Here is a 14533-nt window from a genome sequence, read left to right on the forward strand (position 1 = left end):
GATGGCCATCTGTCAGGAATGCTGATTATATGACCTGAGGCAGATCATGAGAGGGAGGGCAGCTTGGCCAACTTCTGGGCATGGAGTAGGGGTCACTGGGGGTGTGGAGGTAGTTGTGAATTCCCTGCACTGTGCAGGGGGTTGGACTAGATGACCCTGATGGTCCCTTCCAACTCTATAATTCTATGAATTAGCTGGAGAAACAGAGCGAGAGGGGGTAACTGGGATTGATAACCTATGTATCAGGATAGTCCTTGAAGAAACTCTCAAATAAGCAGGTGGTTGTATAATTAAAATGGGTTTTATTGTAGAATAAAATAAAAACAAGAAATATATTTTCAAGCAATGAACATACACATATGAATCGTATAAGAGCTAATTAAGAGGAAAAGGGTGGAAGTTGGATAGGGTTTAGGGGTGGGCGATAGTTACCAGTCTTGAAGGGGCATCCAGAGAAAGCAGCTCTGAAGAGGAAAACGACCAGCGTTCCCAGGAGCAAAGGAAGAGCCCACACACAATGGGGGTGCATGCATGGATCCAGAACACACACACACTATGAATGGCCAAAGGACCCATATTTGTAATCCAAAATGGGTCCTGAGGCAGTATGAGGTAAGCTTGCAGGAAAGCCTTCGACAAAGAATTGATTGCTTTGCCAGGGTTCCTACAAAAGAGTAGGACAGACCTGATGAGTCATTGGGACCCAAGGGAATGCCTGGGCTATTCTCCCGAATACTGATTGATTGCTGGGATGGGAGCAGATAGGGCAAGTAATGGTCTGCTCGGAGCACTGATTAAAGCCCCATTATCCAGCCAAGCATACCTTAGGGCCAGTGGAATTGTTCATCTGCCAACCGCCTTCCGGCCCAGGCTTAACACACAAGAAGGGTCCCAAAACTCTCTGACAATAGGGTTGCCAGGTCCCTCTTCGCCACCAGTGGGAGGTTTTTGGGGCAGAGCCTGAGGAAGGTGGGGTTTGGGGAGGGGAGGGACTTCAATGCCATAGAGTCCAATGGCCAAAGTGGCCATTTTCTCCAGGGGAACTGACCTCTATCGGCTGGAGATCAGTTGTAATAGCAGGAGATCTCCAGCTAGTACCCAAAGGTTGGCAACCCTATCTGAGAGGCATCTATGTTGTGGGGAGCAGTGTCTTGCTCTTATGCCAGTCTTTGGCCCCCATGCCTTCGTAACACCCCTTTAGTGGGAGGAGGGGGTCTGACGGCTTACAGTCAGTTGCCCCTATTCAATTAACTTCTGTTCTTGGTCTGAATTTAATGTACACACAGCTAGTATGGAAGCAACCACATTTCCTTGTCCCATAGAGGAAGGCTCTTCAACGCAAGCCAAGGAAGCACAACAGTTAGTTTTTATAACCCACTTTTCTCTGCCTTTAAGGAGTCTCAAAGCAGAGTACAAACTCTTTCCCTTCCTCTCTGTACAACAGACACCTTGTGAAGTAGGTGGGGTCAGGGTTGTCAGCCTCCAGGTACTAGCTGGAGATCTCCTGCTATTACAACTGATCCCCAGCTGATAGAGATCAGTTCCCCTGGAGAAAATGGCTGCTTTGGCAATTGGAGTCTATGGCATTGAAGTCCCTCCCCTCCCCTAACCCCGCCCTCCTCAGGCTCCACCCCCAAAACCTCCCACCAGTGGCGAAGAGGGACCTGGCAACCCTAGGTGGGGCAGAGAAAACTGTGGTTAGCCCAAGATCAGCCAGCAGGATTAATGTGTAAGAGTGGGGAAACCAACCCGGTTCACCATCTTAGAGTCTGCTGCTCATGTGGAGGAGTGGGGAATCAAACCCAGTTCTCCAGATTTGAGTCCACCACTCTTAACCACTACACCACACTGGCACGTTGTCCCATGTTTTATGTCCTATCCCCCCAACTGGATTTCACAAGTTCCTTCAGATCTGTTAGTCCAACACATCTCTTCTCCTCCGTTGCCTTCTAGGCCTCACCCCCTCTTAGGTTCCCGGATCCAGAACCTGACAGGGACCTGTCAGAAAAGGGACTTTATCAGGTGTGACATTCCCTGCCTTTCTTCCGGTCCATTCTTTCTTCAACTCCAAGCTTCCACCACACACAGATTTCACTCCAGCCTCCCAATGAGTCCTTCTTAATTCAGCCATCCCAGGTATTTCCTCGTGCAGCCCTGGACATGCTTGCAGAGGAGATTAGCTAGCGCCATTTTCCAATCGGGCACACCCTAGGGCCAGGGGGAAAGTTCAGCTGCCAACCGCCTTCCTGCCCAAGCTTGACACACAAGATGGATCCGAAAACCCTCTGAGAGTAGGGTTGCCAGGTCCCTCTTCACCATTGGTGGGAGGTTTTTGGGGCGGAGCCTGAGGAGGGCGGGGAAGGGAGGGACTTCAATGCCATAGAGTCCAATTGCCAAAGCGGCCATTTTCTCCAGGGGAACTGATGTAATAGCAGGAGATCAGTTGTAATAGCAGGAGATCTCCAGCTAGTACCCGGAGGTTGGCAACCCTATCTGAGAGGCATCCATGTTGTGGGGGGGCAGTGTCTTGGTCTTACGCCAGTCTTTGGCCCCTGTGCCTTCGTGACACCCCTTAGCAGGAGGAGGACTCCGACCGCTTTCAGTCAGTGTCCCCAATTCAGATAACGCATGCTCCTGGACTGAATTTAATACAGTACACCTAGCTATGTATTGGGAATATATTTAAAAACACATAGTAGGGATTACATAATATGCTGTGAAAAAAGTCAACGATGTTGCTACCCAAAAGCTCCAAAATAAAGAAAGAAAGAAATGTGGGAGAGCTACACAGAAGTGAATGGATTTGCAAAGTTTTGGCGCAAACATTGTCTCCATGAGAACCCAGTGAACAAACAGTGGTGCTTCCAGACAAACAGCCAGTATGGAAGCAATCATGTTTTCTTTGTCCCATAGGGGAAGCCTCCTCAGCACAAGCCAAGGAAGATAGCATGGTATGCTGGGGTTTCTGTCATATCCCCCCACAAAACTGGATTTCACAAGTTCCTTCAGATCAGTTAGTCCAATACATCTTTTCTCCGTTGCCTCCTAGGCCTGACTCCCTCTTAGGTTCCCGGACCCAGAACCGAACAGAGACCTGGCAGAGCTGAATAGAAAAGGGATTTTATCAGGTGTAACATTCCCTATAATGGCACCGAATTTACCCCTGGCAGAATTTAGCCTGCTTCGTATGTCTTCAGGGGATGGGGACTCAGGGGCGTCCTCCAAAAGTTCCCTCCTAGCCACAGTCCTATTTCTTCAGGCTTTTATTCTGTTTATCCTCAGCCCTGTCTTTCTCCCTGTCCATTTTATGTTCAAGCTTCTGCCACACACAGCTTTTCCTTCAGCTTCCCATTTCATCCTTCTTCGTTCGGCCATCCCAGGCAGTTCTTCATGCCAACAGGTGCATACTTGCAGAGACCTGCGTGTTGACACGGATCAGCCATCAGTTTACTGACAGTCCTTAGGACTTTGTGGTTATAATTTCAGTTGAGATACTGCTGCTCAATCTGATTTGTTCACCTGTTCCAGCCAAACAGAACATCAGAAGTGGTCTTTAAAACCAAAATGGTGCTTCTTCCAGAACACATTTTTAATAACTCATAGATCAATATTCACAAGTGCCTACACCCGTGATAGAAATATTCTTGCTCCATATAGTAACAAATGCTAAGAGGTGGGCACTATACAACTTTTTCAAGGTAATAGTTTGTTGTTTCCCCAGGAAGTCAGATTTATGACAAGACTGTTTTCTCCTTCAAAAATGCTTCTCACATCTTCCGGCTGCACATGCTTCTGCCCAGGGATTTCTTGAGTGCCATTTGGACATCCTTGTTCCTCAGGCTGTAAACAAAAGGATTCAGCAATGGGGTCACCAGTGTGTATGTGACGGAGATAAAAATGTCCCCCTTCAAAGAGTACCTGGATTGGGGCCTCAGGTAAATAATGGAAGCACACCCAAAGTGCACAACCACCACAATGAGATGGGAGGCGCAAGTCGAAAAAGCCTTGCGCTTCCCCTCCGCGGTGGGGATTTTCAGGATTGTGTTTAAGATTAAAATATATGAGAGAAGGATTAGAAGGAAACAGAAAGCTACGACCAAAACAGAACAAAGAAAAATGAAAGTATCCCCTATATAACTTTGGGCACAGGCCAGCTTAAGCAAAGGTGCTATGTTGCAAAAGAAAAGATCGACTTTATTAGGCCCACAGTATGGCAAGGTGAACACAGAAAATGAACAGATTGCGGAAATTAAAAAACCACCCATTGCTGAAAAGACAACCAGTTTGGTACAACATCTCTGATTCATCAGAACCGGGTAATGTAAAGCTTTACATATGGAGACATACCGGTCGTACCCCATCACTGTGAGAAGCAGAGCATTTGTACACGCGAAACCCAGGAATGCAAACATCTGAATAGCACAACCAGTGAACGAAATAGTTGCCTTTTTGCTTAGAAGATTGACAAGCATATTGGGGATGATGGTGAGAGTGTAGCAGGTTTCTGAGCTGGAGAGCATGGCGAGAAAGAAGTACATGGGGATGTGGAGGGTGGAGTTGCGCATTATCGTAGCAATGATGATGACGTTTCCCGCCAAAGTGGCCATGTATATGATGGAGCAAGCCGCAAACAGTGGGGCCTGCAGATCTGGGAAATTGGAAAATCCAATCAAGATGAATTCCGTCACCCTACTTTGATTGTCTCGTTTCATTGCTGTAGCATCTGCAAAGAAACCATTACAGTCTTACCAATTTCTATCAGAGACAGTAAACTGGGACTTCATACCAATGATACTCAGTAGTTTACAAGCCACATGTGGCTCTTTGACACACTACCCGTGTTCTTCAGCATAGTGTTGCCAAATGTGGCACCAGCCCCATGTTTCAGGTAAAGGGGCAAGTCCCTCGCCTGGTAGACCTTGTGGTTGACAGTTGGTTGCCAACTTGAATTGCCACTGTCTAGGAAAGAGTAAGCCGTGAGCATTCCTGAGATGTAGACCTCATGCTGGATGGAAGCAGATTGAGAACTAGTGCTTTAGACAAAATTATTTGGCAACCATTCCTCGAACAATAATACAATTTCTTTGCAGTCATAAAAACTGACTGCAAGATAAATTCTCTTTTAAGATGTTTTGGCTAATAACGGTTCTAACGTAAGTATAAATCCCTGTCCAGGGGTCTAAAGACCCCTTCACTTATATCCTGAGATTATTTTTATACCCCAGGACATCCCAAATGGAATATTTTTTGAAGTCATAACAATGACTCCACTGAATGTGTGGATTTCTGGAATTCACCCAATTGACAAACTCTTGAGTTTGGATGACAACATTATAAAAATGTCATCAGTGTATATTGACAATAATATTTAAAATATCACAAAAATAGTTTTTTAATTGGTATGTAATAAGGGATTGGTCCCTAATTTGGTGGTGGAAAGGGCCGTCAAGTCGCAACTGATTTATGGTGACCCCAGAACGTTTTCAAGGCCAGAAGTGCTTTGCCATTGCCTAACTTCCCGTCAGGACCCTGGTATTCCTTGGAGGTCTCCCATCTGAATACTAGCCAGGGCAGACCCTGTTTAGCCTCTGATATCTCACAAGATCAGGTTAGCCGGGGTTATCCAGGTCCCGGTGGTCTCTAATTTAGTCATGTATAAATTTGCTACACTTGGTGCCAAGGAGCTGTCCATTTGAACTGAAAAATAGTTTTCATACATAACTAGGTTCAACAAATCCAGCAGAAAATGCTTGAGTGGATCCAGTAGAGGTGGATCTAAAACATGCTGTCTAAAACATGCTCTATAATAGGCCTGACTTTATTATGGGATAAAGATCTGTATATAGAATTCAAAAAGGACAAGAGTCCAGTAGCACCTTAAAGACTAACAAAAATATTTTCTGGTAGGGTATGAGCTTTCGTGAGCCACAGCTCACTTCTTCAGATCTGAAGAAGTGAGCTGTGGCTCACGAAAGCTCATACCCTACCAGAAAATATTTTTGTTAGTCTTTAAGGTGCTACTGGACTCTTGCCCTTTTTGATTACTGCAAACAGACTAACACGGCTACCCACTGTGTATATAGAATTAACACTCAGAGTAACAGCACATCTATCTTCCGCCACATTCAACTTTTCTGCGTGTATCAAATTTGAGTTATCTTCAGTTTAAGGTACCAATGATTTTTGAGATAGGGGGATTGGTCCTAATTTGAAACCTGAAATGTATCTCTTAAATTGTGTTGATATCATAACTACTCATCTCAGAGAGGTATAGGTATATGCTCTGACTTGCGAGGATGGTATTTGCCCAGAAACAACTGCCATTGCCTGGCAAATTAGAACGGTTTTTACAGATGTGGCAATTGTTATCCATACCCAAACTAAATCACTACAAAATCCTAAGAATATTTAAGATGTCAAAAAATAGCAACAATTGGCTAATTAAAAAACAACAACACTCAGTTAGAAATCCAAGGACAGGAAAGGAATAACTACAACCGTGTACATTGTCTTCCTTCATTTGTTTCTAATTTGTGTAGTAGACATGTTATTTTCTCTGCACAGTGGTTCTGATTATGCATCTTAAGAAAGAACCACAAATATCCAGAGGAACAGCATATGATTCTTCCTCCACATGCAACTTCTCTACCTTGGATAAAATGTGTGGTGTCCTCAATTTAAGATATGCATAGCCATTAAACAGTCCCAAAAGGAATGAACATGATGCTCTAAAAGCTTAAAAAGAGAACCAATACCTGATACAAAGGGTCTTCCAGGTGGGGGAAATCTCTCCTTATGGATCTTGGGTAATACATAAAAAAACTGGAATCCTCAGTGAATCCTTAATAAAAAAAACCTCTGGTGGATTGAGAAGTATAATATATAATAGTTATATTCAAGTCCAGTAGCAGCTTAGAGACAAACAAGATTTCTGGGCATAAGCTTTCAACAGTCAAAGGTCCCTTTCATCAGATAATATAATGTAATATAATATAATATAATATAATATAATATAATATAATATAATATAATATAATATAATATAATATAATGTAATGTAATGTAATGTAATACAATACAATACACCCTGTTTAACTACATGTTTAACCATAATTCTTATGGTGAATTAAACATCTGGTCTGATGTCCCTGTTAATTAACATTAAAACTAAAATTCCTGGATGATGCTCGAAAGCTATTTAAAACCACACTGAGGACCAGGTTCCCCATGTTAGGAAAGGTACTGCAAAGTCTGAAAGGATGCCTGCATAGTTAACAATCCAAATCAAAGAAGAAGAAGAAGAAGAGGAGGAGGAGGAGGAGGAGGAGGAGGAGGAGGAGGAGTTGGTTTTTATAGGCCAACTTTCTCTACCACTTAAGGCAGAATCAAACCGGCTTACAATCACCTTCCCTTCCCCTTTCACATGCTGTGAGATAGGTGGGGCTGAGAGAGCTCTTAATAGAACTGTGACTAGCCCAAGTCACCAAGCTGGCATCATTTGTAGGAACAGGGAAACCAACCTGGTTCACCAGATTAGCATTCGCTGCTCATGTGGAGGAGTGAGGAATCAAACCTGGTTCTCCAGATCAGAGTCCACCGCTCCAAACCACTGCTCTTAACCACTACACCACGCTGGCCCATGGCCTTTCTACCACACAGAGGGAAGAATGGCTCCATTATTCCCTGTGGGTGGTAGAGTTTACCTCTGAAGTCAGCTCTACCCGATGAGCTGTTAGTCACCATCTCTAGTCCCTTCAAATATTAAAGGGCCATCACGTTCTTCAAGATCCAACAGGTGAATAATTCACCAAGACTGGATGGTTCACCGGCAATCTGCCTAGCAAAGCTCTCTTCATCTGCCTTTGAATCAGTCCAATGATCTACTGACTGTTGTCTGTTCCATATCCCTGCAGCAGTTTTTCCAAGTCATTTGTGGAGGCCTTTTTCAGCCCTCCTAGTTAACATGCTTTTTAACTGATGGTGTCAGGAATGGAAGCTGGAACCTTTTGCACCCAAAAATGTATTCAGTCACTGAGCTTTGAGCTTCCATGTACAAAGCCATTCAGAGTGCCTTTTGGCTTGAGATTCACATAAAACACTATTGAATCCGGATTACCTTTATGAGCCAAGAAGGACTATAAAAGGTAGCATTCTTATGTGGAGGTAAACCGTCAGATTCCATTCCACAGGGCAGCAATTTGCCACAATAGCTTTCTTTTTTTATGGCTTATATAAAGAAAGAAGCAATGTAAACAAATTTCTAAATCCTGTAAGATATTATGTCATCATTTAAAACTAATTAGCCATCGCTGTCAATGAGAGCTTGCACAAATAATAAGTTCCTTGAGGAATCAGGGAAATAGTTGAGAAATCTCCCCTCCAGGGTCATATGGAGCAAGCCCTGGTAACATCTGGACTAGGCTAATGCATTCTATTCTATCCATTTGCATGAATCCTGCTGGTAAAAATTTGCTCTCATGTTCCATGGCCAACAGGACATTTTTTAAAGGACTCCACAAGGTTTTCACTGAAGTCCTAGCATTTGCCACGCATACATGGTTCAGATGTGGGCTTGACTGAAACCAGAATCATGAGATCGTGTGTTTTCATGTGTGGATGACATGTTGGTGCACTCGGACATGGAAGAAAAGAATAATAGAATCATAGAGTGGGAAGGGGCCATACAGGCCAACTAGTCCAACCCCCTGCTTAATGCAGGATCAGCCTAGAGCATCCCTGACAAGATGCTGGTATTGACCTTTTAAGCCCTATCTGTAGGGTTGCCAACTCTGGGTTGGGAAATTCCTGGAGATCTGGATGTGGAGCCTGGACAAGTTGATCTCAAAAGGGGTATAATGCCATAGAGTCTGCCTCCAAAGCTGCCATTTTCTCCAGGGGAACTGATCTCTGTCACCTGGAGATCAGCTATAATTCTGGGAGACCTCCAGGCCCCATCTCGAGGCTGGCAACCCTACCTATATGGCTTGGGGCCAGAAGACCTTAAGGACCACCTGCTCCCCTTATCAGAGGCCCTGCTTTGGGTGTCCCTGATATATGAGGCTAGAAAGGTGTCAAGCAAAGAAATGGCCTTCTCAGTCTCTTGGCACCAAAACTTTGGAGTTCCCTCCCAGGGAGATTAAATATGTCTCCTTCTATCATTGTTTTCTGCCAGTGGGAGAGGGCTTTTTGTTCACTTTCTCATTCCGTCACTAACTCTTATTAGCCCTCCTCTCTGTTTGTGTGTTTCAAATGTGTTTAGCCTGAGGAGGAGACTGAGAGGGGATATGATAACCATCTTCAAGTACTTGAAGGGCTGTCATAGAGAGGAGGGTGCCGAGTGGCTTTCTGTTACCCCAGAAGGTCTGACCAGAACCAACGGGTTGAAATTAAATCAAAAGAGTTTCCGTCTAGACATTAGGAAGAATTTTCTAACAGTTAGAGCAGTTCCTCAGTGGAACAGGCTTCCTTGGGAGGTGGTGAGCTCTCCTTCCCTGGAGGTTTTTAAGCAGAGGCTAGATGGCCATCTGTCAGCAATGCTGATTCTATGACCTTAGGCAGTTCATGAGAGGGAACACATCTTGGTCATCTTCTGGGCATGGAGTAGGGGTCACTGGGGTGTGGGGGGAAGGCAGTTGTAAATTTCCTGCACTGTGCAGGGGGTTGGACTAGATGACCCTGGTGACCCCTTCCAACTCTATGATCCTATGATTCTACATGTTTTATTTTACTGTATAAATTATATAGGGGTGGAGTAGAGTTCTTAATGTCCAGGTACTAGTGTGGGATCTCCTGCGATCACAACCGATCTCCAGCCAATAGAGATCTGTTCACCTAGAGAAAATGGCTGCTTTGGCAATTGGACTCTATGACATTGAAGTCCTGCCCCTCCCCAAACCCCTCCCTCTTCAGGCTCCACCCCAAAAACCTCCCGCTGGTAGCAAAGAGGGACCTGGCAACCCTATTTCTCAGGTCTAGGTGTCTTTTTAAGCAATTGGCCCTACTTCTGGCCAATGAAATGACCCTGTTGAGATACCCATGCTTGAGAAATTTCTTTGCCCGTATTTCTGACTCATGGGTGTATATTGTTGAACATGCAGTGTAACATTTAACATGCAAAAAAGAGTTGTTGCAGCAAAGGAGTGGACGATGGCTCATGTAGTGCAGGAAAGGATTCTTGTCAGTGGGTTTATTATATGGTCTAACCTGCAAACATCCCTCAAAGACCTGTGTCTAGAGCTACTATTTCACTGGTATCTAAACTGTACTGGGCTCTGTTACCGCTATCTGATGGCTAGATCTATAGGATGTATACCTGACTGACAAGTATGGTTCCTTGACAGAAATAGCCTCTAGGGTAAAGAGGCAACAGTTTGAATCTTGGAGATTCTTTCCATTGCTTGGTTCAAGATATTAAAAGCAGGTTCAACGCACGTACGGAGAATAACATAATTTTTTATGCAGAGTCACAAACAGACTATTACAGAGAATTGCACAGAGTATACAGATCATTACTTATACATTTTCATACATTACCACCATCACCCGAGAGACCTCAACTAGATCTCTAAATTCTAAACAAATTCAGGCTCCTTTTATACTCTTTTTCATGGGGAAGCTAATCTATGATCTTCCTTATATGGCGTCTTTTCATTACTTTCTCAAAACAATGTTAAACCTTGATGTATTCTCCGTATAAGGCTTTCACCTTATAAGGATTATACCTTATAAAGTTTCTTTTATAGACCTTCAGTTAATATCTTCCACCAGTTTTCAAGATTCTCAAAGACCAGATGAAAGGTCTACTGATAGTGACAATCAGGTCATCAACGTCAACCCCATCACAAAATTTATGGTGAGAAGGTTAAAGAATATGGGGACCAAGGTAGTAAACCTTCCATACGAGGCATTTCAATTACCCCTCCCCTTTTAGGCAGGCATCCAAGATTTAAAAGGAACAAAACTTTTCTCATCTGGATGTTGATATTACAACGGAGGTCTTTGGCGGCCTGCCCTCTTCTGCTTCTGGCCAGCTATGAAACTAAAGCATGGAGGTTTTCTGCTGGCCAGTTACTAACATGAAACTAGCTTTTACTTAGCAGATGTTGCATAAATATATGTCCTTTTAGGCTAAAATAGCATGTGCCTGCAACAGAACAATGGGGAGATTTCATGGAGGGATGGAGACCATTAAGCCCTTCCACAAAACCAAGAAGAAGAAACACCACCACTTCTAATGATGGCAAAAATATCATCAGAATACATAAGGTAAGTGGGTCAAGAGAGACGAAGAAGATTGAAAAATGTGTGTTGCCTCAAAATTGCACAAATAAATTGGCAGCAGTGGGAAAACCTCACGAGCAACACACAGTTGATGATATGAACACATGAAGCTGCCTTATACTGAATCAGACCCTTGGTCCATCAGTCAGTATTGTCTACTCAGACCGGCAGCGGCTCTCCAGGGTCTCATAAGAACATAAGGAAAGCCCTGCTGGATCAGACTAAGGCCCATCAAGTCCCGCAGTCTGTTCAAACAGTGGCCAACCAGGTGCCTCCAGGAAGCCCCCAAACAAGACAACTGCAGCAGCAGCATCCTGCCTGTGTATCACAGCACCTAAGATAATAGGCATGCTCCTCTGATCCTGGAGAGAATAGGTATGCATCAGGACTAGTACCCATTTTAACTAGTAGCCATGAATACCCCTTTCCTCCATGAACATGTCCACTCCCCTCTTCAAGCCTTCCAAGTTGGCAGCCATCACCACACTTTGGGGCAGGGAGTTCCACAATTTAACTCAGGCAGAGGTCCTTCACATCACCTACTTGCCTAGTCCTTTTAACTGGAGATGCCGGGGATTGAACCTGGGACCTTCTGCCTGCCAAGGAGATGCTCTACCACTGAGCCACTGCCCCTCCCCTACAGTTACCCCTTCAGTTCCTCTTACAGACGGGGGATGTTTGCAGAAGCAAGATTCTGCACATGGGCCAGGCATCTGGGTTTACTGCAAGGATTTTTAAGAACATCTTTGTCTTTGGTGCTTCAGGCTCACAATTTCATTAACAGCTGCAAGAGTGACAATCGCTTTTAACTGGAAATCAGAAGTAATACCTTCAATTGATAGTTTGCTAGAAAAACTAGCAGAATATGCAGTGATGGCCAAACTGACAAAAATGGTGAACGGAAGATCGGCCAAGGAATTGCAGAAGAAATGGAAGATGTATTTTGATTATGTAACAAAATTATTAATGTGTAGAGGTGTAGAAAGAAAAGTGTTATTATATAAAATAATTCTAGATAATTTTTTACTAACAAACATATATATATATACACACACACACATACACACACACACACAGATCTTAACTATCACTAGAGACTGTGCTGATTATATTAGATGTTGTATAGATACAGATATTCGACATTAGGTTTGATATTAAGAAATATTTGGTTTTAATGATAGTATAGACATTTTGATTGTCATGTTCAGTAATAGGTACATCTTAAATAAGATAAAAAAATACAGAAGAAGAGTTGGGTTTTATATGCCGACTTTTTCTACCACTTAAGGGAGACTCAAACCGGCTTACTATCACCTTCCCTTCCCCACCCCACAACAGACACCCTGTGAGGTAGGTGGGGCTGAGAGAGCTGTGATTAGCTCAAGGTCACCCAGCTGGCTTCATGAGCAGGAGTGGGGAAACAAATCCAGTTCACAAGATTAGCCTCCACCGCTCATGTGGGAGGAGCGGGGAATTGAACCCGGTTCTCCAGATCAGACTCTACTGCTCCAAACCACCGCTCTTAACCACTACACCACTCTGGCTCTCTATGTAGTTTAGAGAACAAATGTTTACATGTTTGTTTTGCTAAAGAATTAGATGTTTGTGTAGATTTAAAGATTCATATCAGATGACACAGAATGTATCAATTCCACTCTCTTGGGTAGTTGATAAGGAACTTGTTACAGATATGGAGTCGGAGAAGTGTATGTTGTATGTGAGTTGAATGTGTTTTATTATAAAAATAATAATAAAAAGGAGTTTTTTAAAAGAATTTCATTTACAAGAGAATGTTCTTATTTCCAACTTGTTTTCCCATTTTAACAAAGCATAGAGATCAGAAATGGTTTTTAAAAACTAAACGGTTCCTTATTCTGAACACCGTTTTAATAGTTCATAGATGCATATTAGAAAAACACTACAGTATTGTCAAAAGCATTTGTTCTCTATACAGTATCAAATATTAATTCTGCTCCATCATTCCTCCTCAAGATGATAACTCTCAGTTTCCCCCTAAAGTTAATTTTACACCACATTTCATCTTCCATGATCCATATGTGCCTCTCACATCTTCCGGCTGCATGTGCATCTGCCCAGGGATTTCCTGAGAGCTATTTGGACGTCCTTGTTCCTCAAGGTATAAACGACAGGGTTCAGCAGCGGAGTCACCAGTGTGTACGTGACGGAGATCAGCGTGTCCTCATTCAACGTGTACCTGGATTGGGGCCTCAGGTAAATAATGGAAGCGCATAAAAAATGCACAACAACCACAATGAGATGGGAGGCGCAAGTTGAAAATGCCTTGCGCTTACCCTCTGCTGTGGGGATTTTCAGTATTGTGTTTAAGATTAAAAGATATGAGAGAATGACCAGAAGGAATGAGAAAACCACCACCAAGAAACAAATGACAAAAATGACAATTTCCCCTATATAATTTCGGCCAGAGGCCAACTCAAGCAAAGGTGCTAAATCACAAAAGAAATGATGGATTTTATTCGACCCACAGAACGGCAAGGTAAATATGAAATATGTCTCCACGGTAGAAAAAAGGAAACCGGTTGTTACCGAAAAGACAACCAGCTTAGTACAGAAGCTCGGGTTCATCAGATTTGGATAATGTAAAGGTTTACATATGGACACGTATCGGTCATACCCCATCACCGTGAGGAGCATACAGTCTGTGCAAGCAAAGCCCAGGAACAAACACATCTGAACAGCACAGCCAACAAACAAAATAGTTGCCTTTTCTCTTAGAAGATTGACAAGCATATTGGGGATGATGGTAAGAGTGTAGCAGATTTCTGAACCAGAGAGGACAGCGAGGAAGAAGTACATGGGGTTGTGGAGACTGGAGTCATGCTTTATTGTAACAACGATGATGATATTTCCCGCCAGAATAGCCAAGTACATGAGGGAGAACACCACAAACAGCGGGACCTGCAGGTCTGGGAAACTGGAAAACCCAGTGAAGATGAATTCTGTCACCACACTTTGATTCTCATGGCCCATCGACGTGGAATCTGCAAAGAATACCATGTAAGTAATAATTAACCAGTATGATGACAAATGGCCTATTAACCACAAGCTAACATTTTACCCAGGAGCCCCGTGGCGCAGAGTGGTAAGCTGCACTACTGTGGTCCAAGCTCTGCTCATGACCTGAGTTTGATCCCGACAGAAGCCGAGTTCAGGTAGCCAGCTCAAGGTCGACTCAGCCTTCCCTCCTTCCGAGGTCGGTAAAATGAGGACCCAG

General features: G+C 43.6%; 2 protein-coding genes across 2 annotated transcripts; both read right to left on the reverse strand.

Annotated features, from left to right (window-relative positions):
* Positions 1-3767: 3767 nt before the first annotated feature.
* LOC130476718 (olfactory receptor 10R2-like) lies at positions 3768-4712 on the reverse strand. Its single transcript, XM_056848692.1, has one exon. It carries the CDS (start codon positions 4710-4712, stop codon positions 3768-3770), a length of 945 nt encoding a protein of 314 aa, XP_056704670.1.
* An 8632-nt stretch (positions 4713-13344) lies between these two features.
* On the reverse strand, positions 13345-14289 carry LOC130476842 (olfactory receptor 10R2-like). The gene has a single exon (XM_056848846.1). It carries the CDS (start codon positions 14287-14289, stop codon positions 13345-13347), a length of 945 nt encoding a protein of 314 aa, XP_056704824.1.
* Positions 14290-14533: the final 244 nt, after the last annotated feature.

This window comes from Euleptes europaea, chromosome 4 (assembly GCF_029931775.1).
Source record: "Euleptes europaea isolate rEulEur1 chromosome 4, rEulEur1.hap1, whole genome shotgun sequence".
Lineage (NCBI taxonomy): Eukaryota > Metazoa > Chordata > Lepidosauria > Squamata > Sphaerodactylidae > Euleptes > Euleptes europaea.